The sequence below is a fragment of the Ceratotherium simum genome, chromosome 2 (genome assembly GCF_057802395.1).
Source record: "Ceratotherium simum simum isolate JZ-2026a chromosome 2, ASM5780239v1, whole genome shotgun sequence".
Taxonomy (NCBI): Eukaryota; Metazoa; Chordata; class Mammalia; order Perissodactyla; family Rhinocerotidae; genus Ceratotherium; species Ceratotherium simum.
Window position 1 is genome coordinate 58,089,905 of NC_141901.1, and position 14,980 is coordinate 58,104,884.

At 58.0% G+C, this 14,980-nt stretch overlaps 1 protein-coding gene across 1 annotated transcript in view; it reads right to left on the minus strand.

The window, feature by feature from the left end:
* Positions 1–6,819, minus strand: part of CELSR2 (cadherin EGF LAG seven-pass G-type receptor 2) — a 25,294-nt gene extending 18,475 nt beyond the window's left edge. The window contains exon 1 of the mRNA XM_014780076.2: positions 3,229–6,819. Coding sequence (XP_014635562.2) covers positions 3,229–6,535 — 3,307 coding nt within the window. The 5' untranslated portion in view covers positions 6,536–6,819. The remainder of the gene's footprint in view (positions 1–3,228) is intronic.
* Positions 6,820–14,980: the final 8,161 nt, after the last annotated feature.

Sequence of the window (14,980 nt, forward strand, 5' to 3'; positions counted from 1 at the left end):
AGTAAAGAAATGGTCTGTAAAACACAGCAGGAGGGGCCCTGAGTAGATATAAAAAGGACACCACAGCAGGAATGGGGCAGGAGTCGGCGTTTCTGGGGTGGGGTGGGGTGGGAGTAGGAGAGGGATCTGGGAATAGATTCTGCTTCTGTGTCCTCCCTCCTTGTGGTTGCTGACTACACTGGGCAGCTCAGCTGGGCTTGGGAAGGCTCAGGGCAGACACCCATCTCAGCCACGTCCTCGGCCCACTGCCCACCTGCCCTCCAGCCTCGTTGCTTAGACTGCCGCGGCCCTGACTGCTTTCACCTGCTTTCAGCCTGCTTGTCATCACCCACTTCTGCTCCTCCCACTCTTGTCTCGCAGCTACTGAACAGGCTGTTCCTTCCTACCTGGTCTACCCAGATGCCAGCCCACTGTCCTACTGGTTTTCTCACCTGCCCTAAGCTCACCTACCCCAGGAAGCCTGCCCTGATTTATGACCTCAGGCTCTACTTTCCTCCCTCTTTCAGATGCCCCTGCACTCAGGTACAGAGCTGGCACTGGGCTCTTGTGGACCTGGTGCCGCTTGCCCAATGATTCCCTGATGTGACAGTCCTTCCAGGAAGAAAGCAGCCCCAGAGTCCACACACAGTGCTCCTAACTGATCAAGGAGGGGAGGGGGCAGTGAAGGCCAATGAGCAAGAGAAACCTCACCACCACTCAGCCCTGGGAACAAGCACTGCTTCGTACGTCCCCCCTCCACCACCCCAGGCCCCGCCTGTGCCCCTCGCCCAATGTGTCTCTGTTGCTTCCCATCTGGTCCACCATCTGTGGCCACCCGCCCCCTCTGCTATTGTCCCCCATCCCCAGCAGTCAACCGCCTGCTCTCTCCTTCCTCCTTGCTCCTCTCCCTGCCCTGACTTGGGTCGCCCCTCAGGTGCAAAGGCATCAGTGGGAACAGGGGTGGGGGTACCTTGCCTGAGCCATCCTCCTGGATAGAATAGGGTGGGGATGGGTTCTGACCCCAGGAAACACCACGTGTGCCCAGAGCCCAGCCAGCCACACCTGGAAAAGTGCCAGGTCCCAGACTGTAGCAGAATCTGACTCCCAGCCCGTCTTCCTCTGGCAGATGTGCCAGTGGAGGTTGTAGGCCTAGAGGGGGTCTGCCGCTCTGGGGGCTGACCAGGCCATGACCAGGAGCTCCTGCGTGTCCTAGCAGAGTAGGAAAGAGGCAGGGAGAATTCAGGCTTCAGGAGAGCCATGCGGCCCAAGCTGGGGCAGCTGACGCCACAGGGCACAAGAGAGGGGGAAGTCAGAGAGGCATGAACACGGAGACCAAACAGGGTAAGACAAAGGCCCAGGAAAAGAGCCAGCAATGGAGAAAGTGGGAAAAGAGAGAGCCACACAGGAGATGAAGACAGGGCAGTGCAGAGGGCCCCCATGGGCAGGGGCAGGAAAGAAAGAAGAGACAAAGAACAAGAGAAAGAAAACAAAGGGGTGGTGGGAGTTGATTCCCCCCACCCCAGCCTCCCTGAACTTTGGGGTTGCCGTGGTGACTGCCTCCAAGGGTCAGGCCGGAGGGGAGAGGGTGGGGCTAGGGCTGGAGGGCCAGCAGAGGCCTCCCCCTCTATTCTAGGGGAGCTGAAGCCTGGGGCTCTGCCCTGGTAGGAGCCTGAAGGCTGGGTGGGGCCTCCTCTGTCCCATCCCTCGTGTCCTGCCACACTCACCTAGGGCAGGCTGTTCGGGAGGACAGGAGGGAGAGAGAATGACATGGGATACAGCAATTCCAGCCTCCCACTGCCTTCTCTTGGAGGGGAAACTGAAGTTTCAAGAGGCACAGACCCTTGTCGGTGACCTCTAGAAGCTCACGCGCCCTGGCTCCCATGGCTACCTGAAGAGTGGGGCAGGGGAGGCATCTGTCCAGGAAGGACCATGAGTGGGGAGGGGGTTAAAGCATCTCCATGTTTGTCACTCCCCTCCAGGCCCAGACTTGAGAGGGGGAGTGGAAGCTGCCAGGCTCCTCTCTTCCTCACCTCCCTGATGTGTCTGGAGTGGGGGTACCCTGACCTATCCACCCCAGGGTGCAGCTAACAAGGGGCCCTCATGAGGGACCCAGCTGTTCCCAGGCTTGGAGAAAGGGCTCACCAACCTGGGGCTGGCCCCCTCCCTCCTTGCTGCTGCCGCGCACTCCCCAGAGCTGACAGAAGACAGAATGCCGCCTCCACCCCAACTCTCCTCCCCCAACCCTCCTGTCCAGGGAGTCTGCAGGCTGAGCGCTTGGCCAAGCAGCAGGAATGCTCAGCCTGGGTCCTGGCCAGACTCCCATGCCCTGGGACTCTGTTCTCTCCCCACTGGATCAGGGGGCTCTGCCCTCAAAGGCCACCACCAGTCCCCTGGCTCATCCTGGTCCCCACACCCCATTCCCCAAGCCTGGGCTGGTCACAGCCAGCAGGGAAGGCCTGGCATCCTAGAAACAGCCCATAGAGTGGCAACGGGGCCCAGGAGGTCTCAGCCTGCCCCTGGCTTCACTGCAGCCCCACCCCCAAGCCAACCCCAAACCACAGCCTCTGACAGTGGGGTCTGTTTGGACAGAGACAATGAGCTCTGGCCTCACTTCCTGCAGGAGCTCTGAACGGGGAGCCAGGCCAGGCTCTTTCTGCCTGGAGGGAAAAGAATGCACCAGACAAAGTCCCCCTCAGCCAGTCTGCGGCTCAGCCAGGAGCCAGAAGGGGCCAGAAGAGGCCCAACTGCAGGGTCTTGACCCCGCAGCGGCAACCCTGTGCCCCCAGAGCCCTGAGCTCTGTCAGAGGCTGTATGAGATCACAGGAATACCCTGCCTGGCGTGAAGGGGTGCCGAGGGGGCCCGCTCGCCTCTCCCCGGCCATAGTCCCCTCCACCCATACCAGCTCTCCCCCAGCTCTCTTGGCCCCCCAGTCTTCCATGTGCCTTTTTTCACAGTTCTTGGCAGCCATAGTCAAGGCAGCCTCACAACACTTCCCTGACCACGTCACAGGCCGGTAGGCAGGGGCAGCCAACCAACGCAGCCCAGCCCAGCCCAGCCCAGCCCGGGGCGGCAGGCGGGGCCTGGAGCAGCTGCCAGGATTCCTGGGGCTCCTTCCCAACCTCTTTCTCATCCCTCAACCTCTGTGCCAAGCACTGGGCAGACAGGCGGGTCAGTAGCTCCTCCGTAGATGACTGCCCAGGCCCTCCAAGGGTCACCCCCACCCCAGCGTCACCTGGGCCCTTCCTTACCTGACACCAGCACGCTCATGATGGCCTCCAGAGGCCGGTTGTTGTCCAGTGCCCGGCTCAGCCTCAGCTCTCCCGTGGAGGCATTGAGCAGGACCAGGCTGAGTTCATTTCCTCGCTCAAAGCTGTAAGTCAGGCTGTCTGAGATATCAGGGTCGTGGGCAGGCACGCGGCCAATGGCACCGCCTGGGAAGCTGCTCGAGCGGTTGGTGACATAGTTGTTGAAAAGGATCTCAAAGTTGCCCAGCACTGGTGGGTTGTCATTGCGGTCAAGCAGGCGGACATGGACTGTAGCCCGGCTCACCAGGGGAGCTGATGTGGCCTGGATGACCAGGATGTATTCAGGCCGGTCCTCATAGTCCAAGTCCACCAGGGCGGTCAGCTCCCCAGAGAAGATGTCCAGCTGGAAGACCTCAGGGATGTTGCCCTCCACGATCTGGTACATGATCTGGGCATTGGTGCCTTCGTCAGGGTCAGTGGCTGTGACTCGGGCCACAGCCAGCCCAATGGGGCTGTTCTCTTCCACAAACACATCAAACTCGTCCTGCTCAAAGACAGGTGGATTGTCGTTCACATCCAACACAGTGACCGTCACTTCCATGGGCGTGCGGGCTGGAGGCAGCCCCTTGTCCACCGCATATGCCCGCAAGATGTACTGGGCCACATTCTCACGATCCAGCCTCCGCAGCGTTCTCACGATGCCTGATGTGGACTCTATGATAAAGTCACCATCTCCATCATCGCCCCCTTGGAAGGTGTAGAAGACCCTGCCGTTAAGGCCAGAGTCACGGTCAGTGGCTGAGATCTGCAGGACGCTGGTGAAGGGGGGCACATCCTCATAGATGCTGCCCTGGTAGGAGTCCCGCAGGAACTGAGGGGCATTGTCATTCACATCATTCACCAGGATCTCCAGGTAGGTGGTGTCAGACTTCTGGGGAATGCCATTGTCCCGAGCGGTGATGGCCAGGGTGTAGGACACCTGGTCCTCATAGTCTAGCTCAGCCTGGGTGGTGACAGCCCCTGTGTCTGCATCGATGCGGAACTGGGGGATACTGTCCTCCATAAAGTAGGTGATGCGGGCATTCTCACCTGTGTCCTCATCCGTGGCACTGATCAGCACCACCGTGGTGCCTGCTGGCCGGTCCTCGTTAACATTCACTGTATAGTGGGAGCTCTGAAAGACGGGACGATGGGTGTTGGCATCGGTGACGTTCACCACCACCTGTGCCGTGTCCTGCCGCGTGCCATCAGAGGCAGTGACAGCCAGCACATACTGCCGCTCCAGTTTGTAGTCCAGCGGCAGGGCGAGGGACACCAGCCCACCACCACTCTGGCTGGTGATGGAGAAGCGGTTGCGGGTGTTGCCACTGGTGATCTGGTAGGTGATGACGCTGTGGGCATCACGGTCCACAGCTGACACTGTCACCACGCTGGTGCCCACAGCTGCATCCTCATTGAGCCGCACTGTGTACTCTGGTTGGGTAAAGGTTGGGTTGTTGTCGTTGACATCCAGAATGGTCACACTGACACTGGCCGACGCAGTGAGTGCTGGGGTACCATGGTCTCGGGCTTCTACCCCAAAGCTGTAGAAATCAACCTCCTCCCGGTCCAGCTCAGCAGCCACGGAGATCCAGCCTGTGCCATTGTTGATGGTAAAAGGGAAGTCATGCCTGACCCCAGCAAGGCGGTATTCCAGGCGGGCATTGTCACCCGCATCAGCATCAATGGCCTGGACATGGAGAACCAGGTAACCTAAGGGGACACTCTCCAGCACAGTAGCCTGGAAGGGGGTGCTGACGAAGATGGGAGCATTGTCGTTGATATCCAGGACCTGAACTGTCACCAGGCCAGAGACGTTAGAGAGCGGGGGTCGGCCACCATCCTGTGCCCGAACCCGTAGGGTGTATTCCTTGGTTGTCTCATAGTCAAGAGGGCTTACTACGTCCAGAGCTCCAGTCTGGGCATCCAGGTAAAACTGTCCCCGAGCGTTGCCACTCATGATGCTGTAATGCACCAGGGCGTTGCTGCCCTTGTCTCGATCTGACGCTGTGACCCGGAGTACCGGGGCCCCCGGGGTCACATCCTCCCTCACCTGGACCACATAGCGCTTCTCACTGAACTGGGGGGCGTTGTCATTGTCATCTTCCACAGACAGGAAAACAGCGGCTGTGGTGCTCCGTGGACCAGGGTCCCGACCCTGGTCACTTGCCTCCACTGTCAACTGGTAGGATTCCACTTCTTCTCGATCTACTGGGCCACGGGTTCGGATCACCCCAGAGCGAGGGTCAATCTCAAAGACTTCAGAGGGGCTGCCCCCAGGCCCCTCCAGCAGGCGGTACAGAATATTGGCATTGGGAGGGGCGTCACCATCCGTGGCTCTGACAGTGAGCACCTCATAGCCAACCTCCAGGTTCTCCCTGAGGCTCTCCTTGTACTCCTGCTGCTCAAAAACAGGGTCATGATCATTGGTGTCAGTCACCAAGATGGTGAGCGTGGCCAGGGCACTGCGTCGGGGCATGCCATGATCCTGTGCCGTGACCCTGAAGACATGGGTGCTCTTGGTCTCACGATCCAGCTCCTCGGCCGTGGTTACAGCACCAGTGATTGGGTCCAGGGCGAAGAAATGGTTGGAGCGGCTATCAAAAAGAGCATCCATGGTGTACTCAAGCCGACCTGCCTCGCCCTCATCTGGGTCAATGGCCCGCAGGGATGCCACAGGGGTACCTGCTGGCTGGTTCTCGGGCACTGTGGCCTGGTAGCTGGGGGGCTGGAACTGGGGAGCTGTATTCACATTCCTTTTCTGACGCCCACCCATGGACTCTCCTGCTGACCTTTCCCCTGTCCTGAGTCCTGGGGTCTGCACCAGCTTGCAGGACTGGCATCTCAGCCGTGGGGCCTTTAAGCACGGATGCTCGTCGGGCAGGGTGAGCTTGCCCTGTGGGGAAAGGTGTCCTCCAACGCCCAGGAGGCGGCAGCTCCAGGGACAGCCTTCCGGGGCTGGCGGCAGGGGGATGTGGGCCCCGGATTCTGGACACCAGACCCTCAGACCATCGTGGTGGGGCACCAGATGGCCAGTCAGCTCGGTTCCCGCATCCCGGCAGCGGCTGGTGTAGAGCCAAAGGTTCGAGGCTGAGGCTGGACAGAGCCAGCCCACGGGGGCACAGGCTCCCGAGGAGCCGCGTCCCCCGGACCCCAGGGAACGACAGGGTCCTAGCTGGTCTCCCAGTAGTGGCGGCGGCAGCAGCAGCAGCAGTAGCAGCAGCGACGGCAGCGGCGTTGAAAGGGGGGCGCGGGCCGCCAGGCTCCGCATCTCTCCCTGCTCCCAGCCGGCCTGGTCAAAGGCGGCGGCGGCTCCTCCTCCGGCTCCGGCCGACCCCGCCACGCCTCATGCCCGGGCCGGGGCGCCGGTGCCCGGAGGCCACTCGTTCGCCTCGCGGGGCCTGCGCCTTGATGCCTGGCGGGGCCCGGCAGTGCGCCCTCCGAGCCGCCCGGGCTCCCACCGTTCCCCAAGCCGGGCCTGCGCCCGGGTCACCCCGGCCACCGCGGGCTGGCGCCGCGCCTCCACTTGCACGGCCGGCTCTCGCCACCTGCGCCCGCGGGCCGCGCGCGCCCCTGGCCCTGCTGGCCCCCCGAGCCCCGGAGTGCCCCGTCCGCCCCCGCAGGATCGCCCACCTGTGCCCGCCGAGCTGCGCACCCGGACCCCGGCCCGGCCCCGGTCGCCCCGACGGCCCCGCACCGCCCGCTCGCGCCCCGCGTCCCCGCCGCGGCTGCTGCTGTCGCCGCGGCCCTGGGCCCAGCCCCACGCTCCCTCGCCTCCCCGGCGGGCGGGCGAGCTCTGCAGAGCGGCGGCGGCGGCTCATTACCATAGACCTGCTCGCGCCGCCGCCGCCGCCGCCTTCAAGTGGCGACGCCAGCCGCACGGAAGGAGGTGGGCCCCACCGCCCGCCTTCCTCGCACTGATGCTCTAGGATTCCCGCTGCTCGGACCCCCCTGTTCCAATCCCAATCCCACCCTAGGCCTGCCCTGGGCTGGTGCCAGATCCCTACCACAGCCTAGAGAGGAATTAACAATCAGAAGCCAGACAGCAAATGATAATAATGGTGGCACCACCCTAAATATGGGTAGAGGTTTTCAAAACATTTTGAAGGACTTTCAGAGGCCAAGTGCCCACCTCACACCACGCCTAATGGCTGGCTGCTGGCTGCTGATAAGAGCCCTCATTGCTGTCCCCTCCCACAGGTCTCAGGTCACACTGAGCTAAAATGGCCCTGCTCAACAGTATAAAGCCTCCCCCACACCCAAGAAAAATATGCCACCTCCCTGGGAACCACAGTGAGGTCCTGAGCCCCACCTCCCACCCCTTAGCGAGGTTGTCATTTAACCAGGGTGTCCCTTGGAGTCCATCTGCTGGGCAGAATGGCCCCAGCCTCATCTTGGACACCACTTGGGCATTTCAAAGGGAAGCAAGCTGGGAGTGTCAGAGCAGAAGCCAGCTGGTATAAACATGCTAATATTACCAGGTTGTCAGGTCCAGAGAGGGGGAAACCCATACAGGGTCACAAGGCTGGCTAGGGGAGGAGCCAAGCTTTAACCCAGGCTTCCTGGGTCCTAGACCAGTGGTTTTCCCTGCCCCACAGGGTCTGGAGAGGTGACCTCTTGCCCCCTACCTCCTTCCCCATCAATGTCCAGCTGCCACTCCCCTCCTTCCACCCACAGCTTTGTGACCAGTAAACAGCCATGCCCAGTGCACAGGGCTCTGAGCCTCTTCGCAGCGCAGGGTCATGGACTGGACCTTCCACTTGAAAGGGATGTGGGGGATTCCAGGAGTCCTGGGGGAGGTCCAGGCGTGGAAGCTGGACCATGAATAAGAGCCAGTCAGGAGAGGTGGAGGGTGATTCAGAAGGGGCTTCCCTCTCTCATACCCCAACCAGGGCCCCCATCCAGGGGCTGCAGGGCCGGCTGGTGAGCAGCAGGGGCCTGGTCAGGTGGTATGAGAGCCGGCCTGGGGAGAAGGCCAGGGCTTTAGTCTCAGCCCCACCACGCTCTAGTAGTGTGAACTTGGTCCAATTCTTGTGCCTCAGTTTTCCTTTTGTAAAATGAGGGGATTGAACAAGGGGTTTCCAAAGTTTATTTAGCAGTAGAATTCTTTTTTCAAATGAAGGCTAAAGTAGAAGCCTCAAATACAAAACAGATCAAAGGAGGGCTGCTGGGTTGAAGTGGGGGTCAGGGCTTTGCCCCATCTCCACCCCTCCTCCAACCAAGAGATCCCTGAGCCCCCTGTGGAGCTTGAGGGTCTGGAGGAACTCAGTTTGAGAAGCCCTGGACCAGACGCTCCCTTCCAACACTGCACAGTGGGTCACAGCAGTGTCACTCCAGATCACAGCAGAGGAGCTGTGAATCCCCCTCGGGGCTCCAAGCTCAAGGAACTTCTGTGTAACCACACAATGATGCCAAAAATGAGAAATCTGCTTTTCTCTTTCTCCCCAGGGGGAAGGAAAGGAGATGGGTGTTGGGGACAGCAGGAAGGATCAGGGTTAGACTACATTCCTGGCATTGGTGGTGGACGGGATGAGAAGGAAGTGGGCCAAGGACCCATGGTTCAGGAGAATGCCCTCCCCTTTGATCCAAGATGAGCTTTCTTCCACTGGGCAAGGCCAAGGGCAGCTCCAGAGACAGAGGGGTGGTTTAAGAGGGCTGCCGCAAGGCTCTGCCTCTCTGGACTGCCTTTGACTCAATGGTTTGGAAGGATCTAGGGCTGCGTGGGCATTTTGCTCTTCACCTAATAGCCATGTGGTGCGGAGAATGGTCGGAAATTACACCATCTGTTAATTATCCTTTGAATCGGAGTTGGGTAATGAGACTCTCATTTCTGCTGAAGGCCCAAGCCAGCACATGGAGAAACTGCACTCTCCATTCATCTCTCTCCCTTTGTACTAAAATAAGCTTTCTGGGTGGGAGACAGCAGCTGCCTTGGCTCTGGATCAGGGAACGAGGTTCTGGAGCCTAGCATCACAGGGGTTGCCATGGAAGTCATGGGCACAGGAAGCCCCGCTCCAGGTGAGTGGCCTTTCTGCCCAAGGGCAGACAGGTTGGGGGATGCCAGAAACCCCTCCCTTCATCTCCAAGCACATTTGGCAAATAGTTCTTAATCCTCTCCCTGCCCTGCCCCCAGGGGCCCAGGACAGAGCCACCTCTCCAATCCACTCTCACCTCCTCAGCTACTTCCACCTCCCCAAAGCAGGAAGGAAACTTCCACGTCTTCTTTGCATCACCGAGTCTTACACTAGGGTTGCCCTGGTGGTGTCCTCCTTGACCCCTAAGGGAAGGGCTCCCTATTTCATGGAACTTCCAGCTGTAAGGAAGCTTTAGATGTCCCTCCTACGTCGGAGAAAACCAAGGTGCAGCAAGATCCGGGAGTCCGTTCAAAGGGAATTTACTGCTCTTCTAGGCCAAACCTCCCACTTTACAGTGGAGGCAGCGGAGGGAAAGTGACCTGCTCCGCCAGCCCTGGGCTCTCCCCCAGCTTTAGTGGGACTTCCTCACCCAGGCTGTAAGGCATGGCTCTCAACTGAACAGGGTAGCATGGAGAAGTGCCCCAGGAGCAAGGGAGACAGAAAAGGCTAAAGGAATTCAGAGGAGAGAGCAATGAGAGTTGAGGAAATCCCAGAGAGCCTCCTGGAGGAGGTAGGACTTCGGTTGCCACTTGAAGAATCAGGAACGGCACTCCTGGCAAGAGGAATTCATCAGCAAACTCATTTAACCTACAGGTTAAGGGTCTTCTCCAAGGTTACACAATTAGCAAATGGTAGACCTGGGATTTGAACCCAAGCGGTCTGGCTCCAGAGTCCATGCTCTTAAGCAGTTTACTATGAATGAACGAAACATGAGTGGCACCTTAGCTGAAGCCAAGTTGGGGTGGGCGTGTTGTGGCCCAGCACACTGGAGGGGCAGACAGGGCCACACTGGGAAGAACCTGCCATGGGCAGATCCTCATGGGCTGAAATTCTGGGACCAATGGCCTGCTTGGAGGTGTGATAGGAAAGGTTGCAGTGACCTTCGGTGGGTGGGCAGGGCGGTTTCTCTGGAGGAGGGAGAGGTGGGGAGAGGTCCTGGCGCCTGATCCCGTTTCTTGGCTCAGTGTTGCTATAAAGGGCAGGGGAGTGGGGAGGGGAGGGCCTGGCCATGTGGCGCTCCAGACACTGCTGCTCCAGGCCTGTGTGATGAGGTGGGGTGGAAGGGCCCAGGAGCCAGTAGCTGGGGGTGGCTGGACCTGAGTGTACTCCTGTCCACGCTTCCTTGTGTGCCCAGTCGCTTCCCTCGGCTTTTCCTCGCAGCTGGAGGGTGTGCTCCTTGAGGGTGGGCCCTGTTGTTTCTTGGCCCCCTACTCCATTCCTGGCACAGAGGGGGCACTCAGAGTTGTGTGGATTCTTTGTGTGGTTGCTTCCCCTCCAAACCTGTCTCCACTCAGCAGCCTAAGTAATCTTTTTTTCTTTTTACTAATAAACATTTTTGAGATTTAAAAAATCTCTCCCAATTTTTTTATTTTGGAAAATGTCAACCATTCAGAAAAATTGCCAGAATGGTCCAATGCATCCCCAGATACCCTCCACCCAGGTTCAATAATTGTTGACACTATTCTTTCTCTCACAATTTTTGGAGAATGAAGTGAAAGTGAGGTGCAGACATCATGGTGGGTCAACCCTCTGCCCCTCAGAGTGCGGCTCCCATAGGACCACGGCCACGCCTGGGGACACAAGCGATGACTCCTGGTGTTGTCTAATATCCAGCCCGATTCAGATTCCTTACTGTCCCTCCATGGTCGTTGATAGCTGCTATGTTCAAACCAGAAGTTTATGCTTTACATTGCTTTAGTTTTCTTCCTTCCTTTCTTCCTTCCTTCCTTCCTCCCTTTCTTCTTTCTTGTGATATTGAATGTTTGAGGAGTCCAGGACAGTTTTCCTGTTGAATGTGCCACATCCTGGATTTATCTGATTAAAGAGCCCCTCGTGGTGTCCTTCACAGAGTAATACTGCAAAGTCTGAAGCTGAGCATGTCACTTTCTTCCTGAAAAACTTGCATCAGTCTTTTCGGTTGTGCCTCGAAAAAAAGCCAACTTCCTCATCTTGGTCCACAAAGCCCGGTGTGAAGGGGCCCAGCCTGTGCTTACTCCTCCTCCTTCAGTCTGTCCTGGGCACCCTGGCTTCCTTCCAGCTGTTGAATATGGCAGACTTAAATGCCCCCTCCTTCACGACATGTATCACAATTTGTAATTATACAGAGTATTTATTTGTTAATTTACTTGGTTAACATCTGTCTTACCCACTAGCAGTGAGCTCCAGGAGCAGGGAGAACACGTGTCTTGACTATCTAGCACCTAACATGGTACCTGACACATAGTAGGCACTTGGTTAAATGAATGAATGGATGGATAGATGGATGGATGGCATAGAGGGGTGACCAGGTGTCCCTCCATTCCTGGAGCCACCATCTGGGAGGCCAGTTGGGTCTCTAAGCACCTCTGTGGGCAGCCCTGAACTCATTCACTTTCCCCACAAAACTGTATTCCCAAAGCCAGCTCAGCCAGGAGTTGTAGGCCTGATGTCCCAGCCAAGTTAGATAGACTTCCTTTGAGGCTCATTAAAAGATGGCACCAGATGCCTTAACCCAGCAATAGGTCCAGTCCACAGTGCCAGCGTTGTTTGCTGAGGGTGGCTCAATGGGCCCAGCGTTCCAACCTGATGGAGAGTCCATCCAAGACCCAGCTGAGATCATTTTTGTCTCTTGGGCACAGAGGGGAAGAGACGGAGCCTGGGGCTGAGCTGTGAGCAGCAAATCCCAAAGCAATGTCTGCAATAACTTAATTGTTAGGTTTATCAGAGCAGGCCGAGGAGCGAGCCCTGTCTGGCCCTAGCCACGCCCCAGGCACCAAGCGAGGTGTGAGGTACACAGCTGAACAACACTCCAGCTCTGGCCTCAAAGAGCAACCAGACCGATGTGGACAGAGACAAATGCTGTGGTGGAGCTGTATTCGTTACTATTTCCATGGGGGGTAGGAGGAGTCAGGGAAGGCTGTGTAAAGAAGGTGGCACCTGAGCCATCTTGAAGGGGAAGGAGGAATTCCACAGAGAGGCAGGAGGAAAAGGCATCCCGGCAGAGGGAACAGCATGAGCAAATACAGAGGGGTGCCATGCATGGCCAGTGCTGGGAGAGGGGAGGAGGCGGGTGCGGCTGGAGCTCGGAGCTCATGGTGGGAACAAGAAGAATAGAAGAGCTTGCTCATCTGAACTGCGGCAACATTTGGATAAGTCTGGACTCTGGCTGAGAAGTCTGGACTTTATTTCCTAAGTCGAGGGAGCCGTCCAAAGTGTTTCGCAGGGAAGGGCGTGATCATGGCTGCATCCCCCGCAGACCGCTCCAGCACAGTGAGGAGTCCCACTGAGGAGGGGCTGGGGTCCGGCAGACCAGCGGGAGTCCAGGAGGAGGAGTGCTTGTGCTGCTGCTGAGGAACAGGCTGCTGAGGGGGCAGATCTGAGCGACGAAGAGACTCAATGGGACTGTGTGAGGCTGGCTGCTGGGGATGAGGAGGCGGTGGTCCAGGGTAACTCCCAGGTGTGTTTTGGGTACCTGAATACCCAGAGGAGGGTAGGGGTAGAGAATCAGACAAGGAGTTAGATTTTGGATTTATGGGTTTGAGATCCCAGTGGAGATGCTCAGTGTATGTTGAGGATGGGAGGGCTGGAGCCAGAGATGTGTGATGAGAGACCATGGATTTGGGATGTAGAGGCAGGAGATCACACAGAGAAAGAGCAAGGAGAGGCCAGAGCCCCAGGGAACCAGCATTTCGGGACAGGCACTATCTCCTTATCCTGCCACTTCTCTGGCCTCAACTCAACATCCCCCTCACTCTCTGACTCCATCTATTCAGGCCTTCTTCCTGCTCCCTCATGCTGCTCCCTCTGTCTGGAACATTCCACCTTCCCTCTGAGGGGGTGGGGACTAGAAGGGCCCAGAATGTTGATGAGGTAGCAGAAACTACAAGTGTCCACTGTTTGTTTATCTTTGAGGGAAAGGAGCCAGATGGGACCACAATTTGAGGGCAGGAAGGCTGTTTTAAGATGAGGAAATGTAAGCAGGTTGGTACTGAGGGGAATGGGCGGGGGAAGGGAGGGACGTGGCGGGAGAAGGGAGGTGCAGGAGAGAGCTAGCTGAAGAACAGGGACCCAGGGTTACCGAATGGCGGTGAGATCTAGGGAAGAAGCAGACAAGGGCTGGTTTGGGAGAAAGAGCAGGAAGAAATCTTTTTTTCTTCTCTGCGACAAGATGGAAGGAGGAAAGGATAAACGCGATTCTAAATTGGAGCTTAATTCTTCCCTTTCTTCAGGGTTTAAAAAACAAATCTCCCGGAAGGGTCACATCATGTTATCAGCCATTTACACCTCAAGGAAAATAATCTTCCAGACCATTTCTGACAGTAGGTTTATGCAGGGGGAGGGAAACCCGAGTCCTATGGAGGAACCCAGATCGCTCTCCAAAACGCAGGGCTTGTCAGCCAACCAATCAGAGCAGCGAAAGAGAGGGACTTCTCCTCCAGAAAAGGGGGCTTTCTCAGAAGCAGAGGTCGCTGGGACCCCCTACCTCTGCCCCTCAGGCCCAGGGACTCAGAGGTTAAGAACCCGCAAGGTTGGTGTCCCAATTTCCTTCTGCCTGGCAGGTCAATGGGAAGCCGCACTTTGCTGGGTTTCTGCGCCAAGACCCTGCCTGCAGCGCCCCCGCCCCCGTGGGGGGAGCTCTTAAAAGGGCAATGTCAGCGGCCACGGTGTCAGCACCGCCAGGACCTCCCCCGTTGGAGATGCAGGGTTGTGCCCTCCTTTTGTGTGTATCTGGGAGAAGCTTTGGGGGAACCCCGTGCTGGGAGGTGACTGGCGGAGTGGAGCAGGCCCCTCATCCTGGCACAGGCTCTGACATGCAGCACATTTCTCCAGGGCCCATCCCAGCTCTGCTTGTCAGACTCACCCTGGGAGTGCAGCCAGGGCGGCCCCAGGCCCCACCGTGGGAGTTATGGGAGGATGGGGAGAGAGATGGCATCTGGGGACCCTAGGTAAACCGGAAAAGCTTCAGGAAAGGAAAAGCAGGACCGGTTTCAGAGAAAGTGCCAGTTCCCAGGAGTTATTTCACCATTGGCCCGTGTTTGGCTCCTTGGTGGCTGATAAACTGAGCTTCCCAGCAGACTGTGAGCTCAGGTAGGCCCCTTGATCTCACACGGGGTCACAGCCACAGTTGCCTGGCTCTTTAGAATTTCTCTCTGAAAGTCTGGCTTCTAGTTGTTTCTGTCTCTTGGTAGAGACGCCCGGAGCCTCCCAGACCTGCATCCTGGGCCCTGAATTCCTGGGTGTGGGAACCAAGGGTTGGTCAGGGACCCAGGGTTCTGACTCACTCCGTGGGGCCTGTGGGGGTTGTTTGCTGAGGTAACCTGGGTAGCTGAGGTTGGAGATGGGGCAGGTCAAGGTGCCAGGGATGAGGGCATCAGCCGTGGGTTGCGGAGGCAACCAGCAGGGTGGAGTCAAGGTTACCTGGGCTCGTTCCCAAGTGCTCAGCTTCCAGGCCAGCCAACCCACCCTAAACAAGGCTGGCATCAGCCCCATTCCTCTGCTCTAGGGAAGGAAGGAGTCTGGTTTTCGGCTTCCTCGGCTCACTCCAGAGGAAGGCAAGCCACACCTTTCCCAATGACTGTGAGTTCTTTGAGAGCAGGGACTGT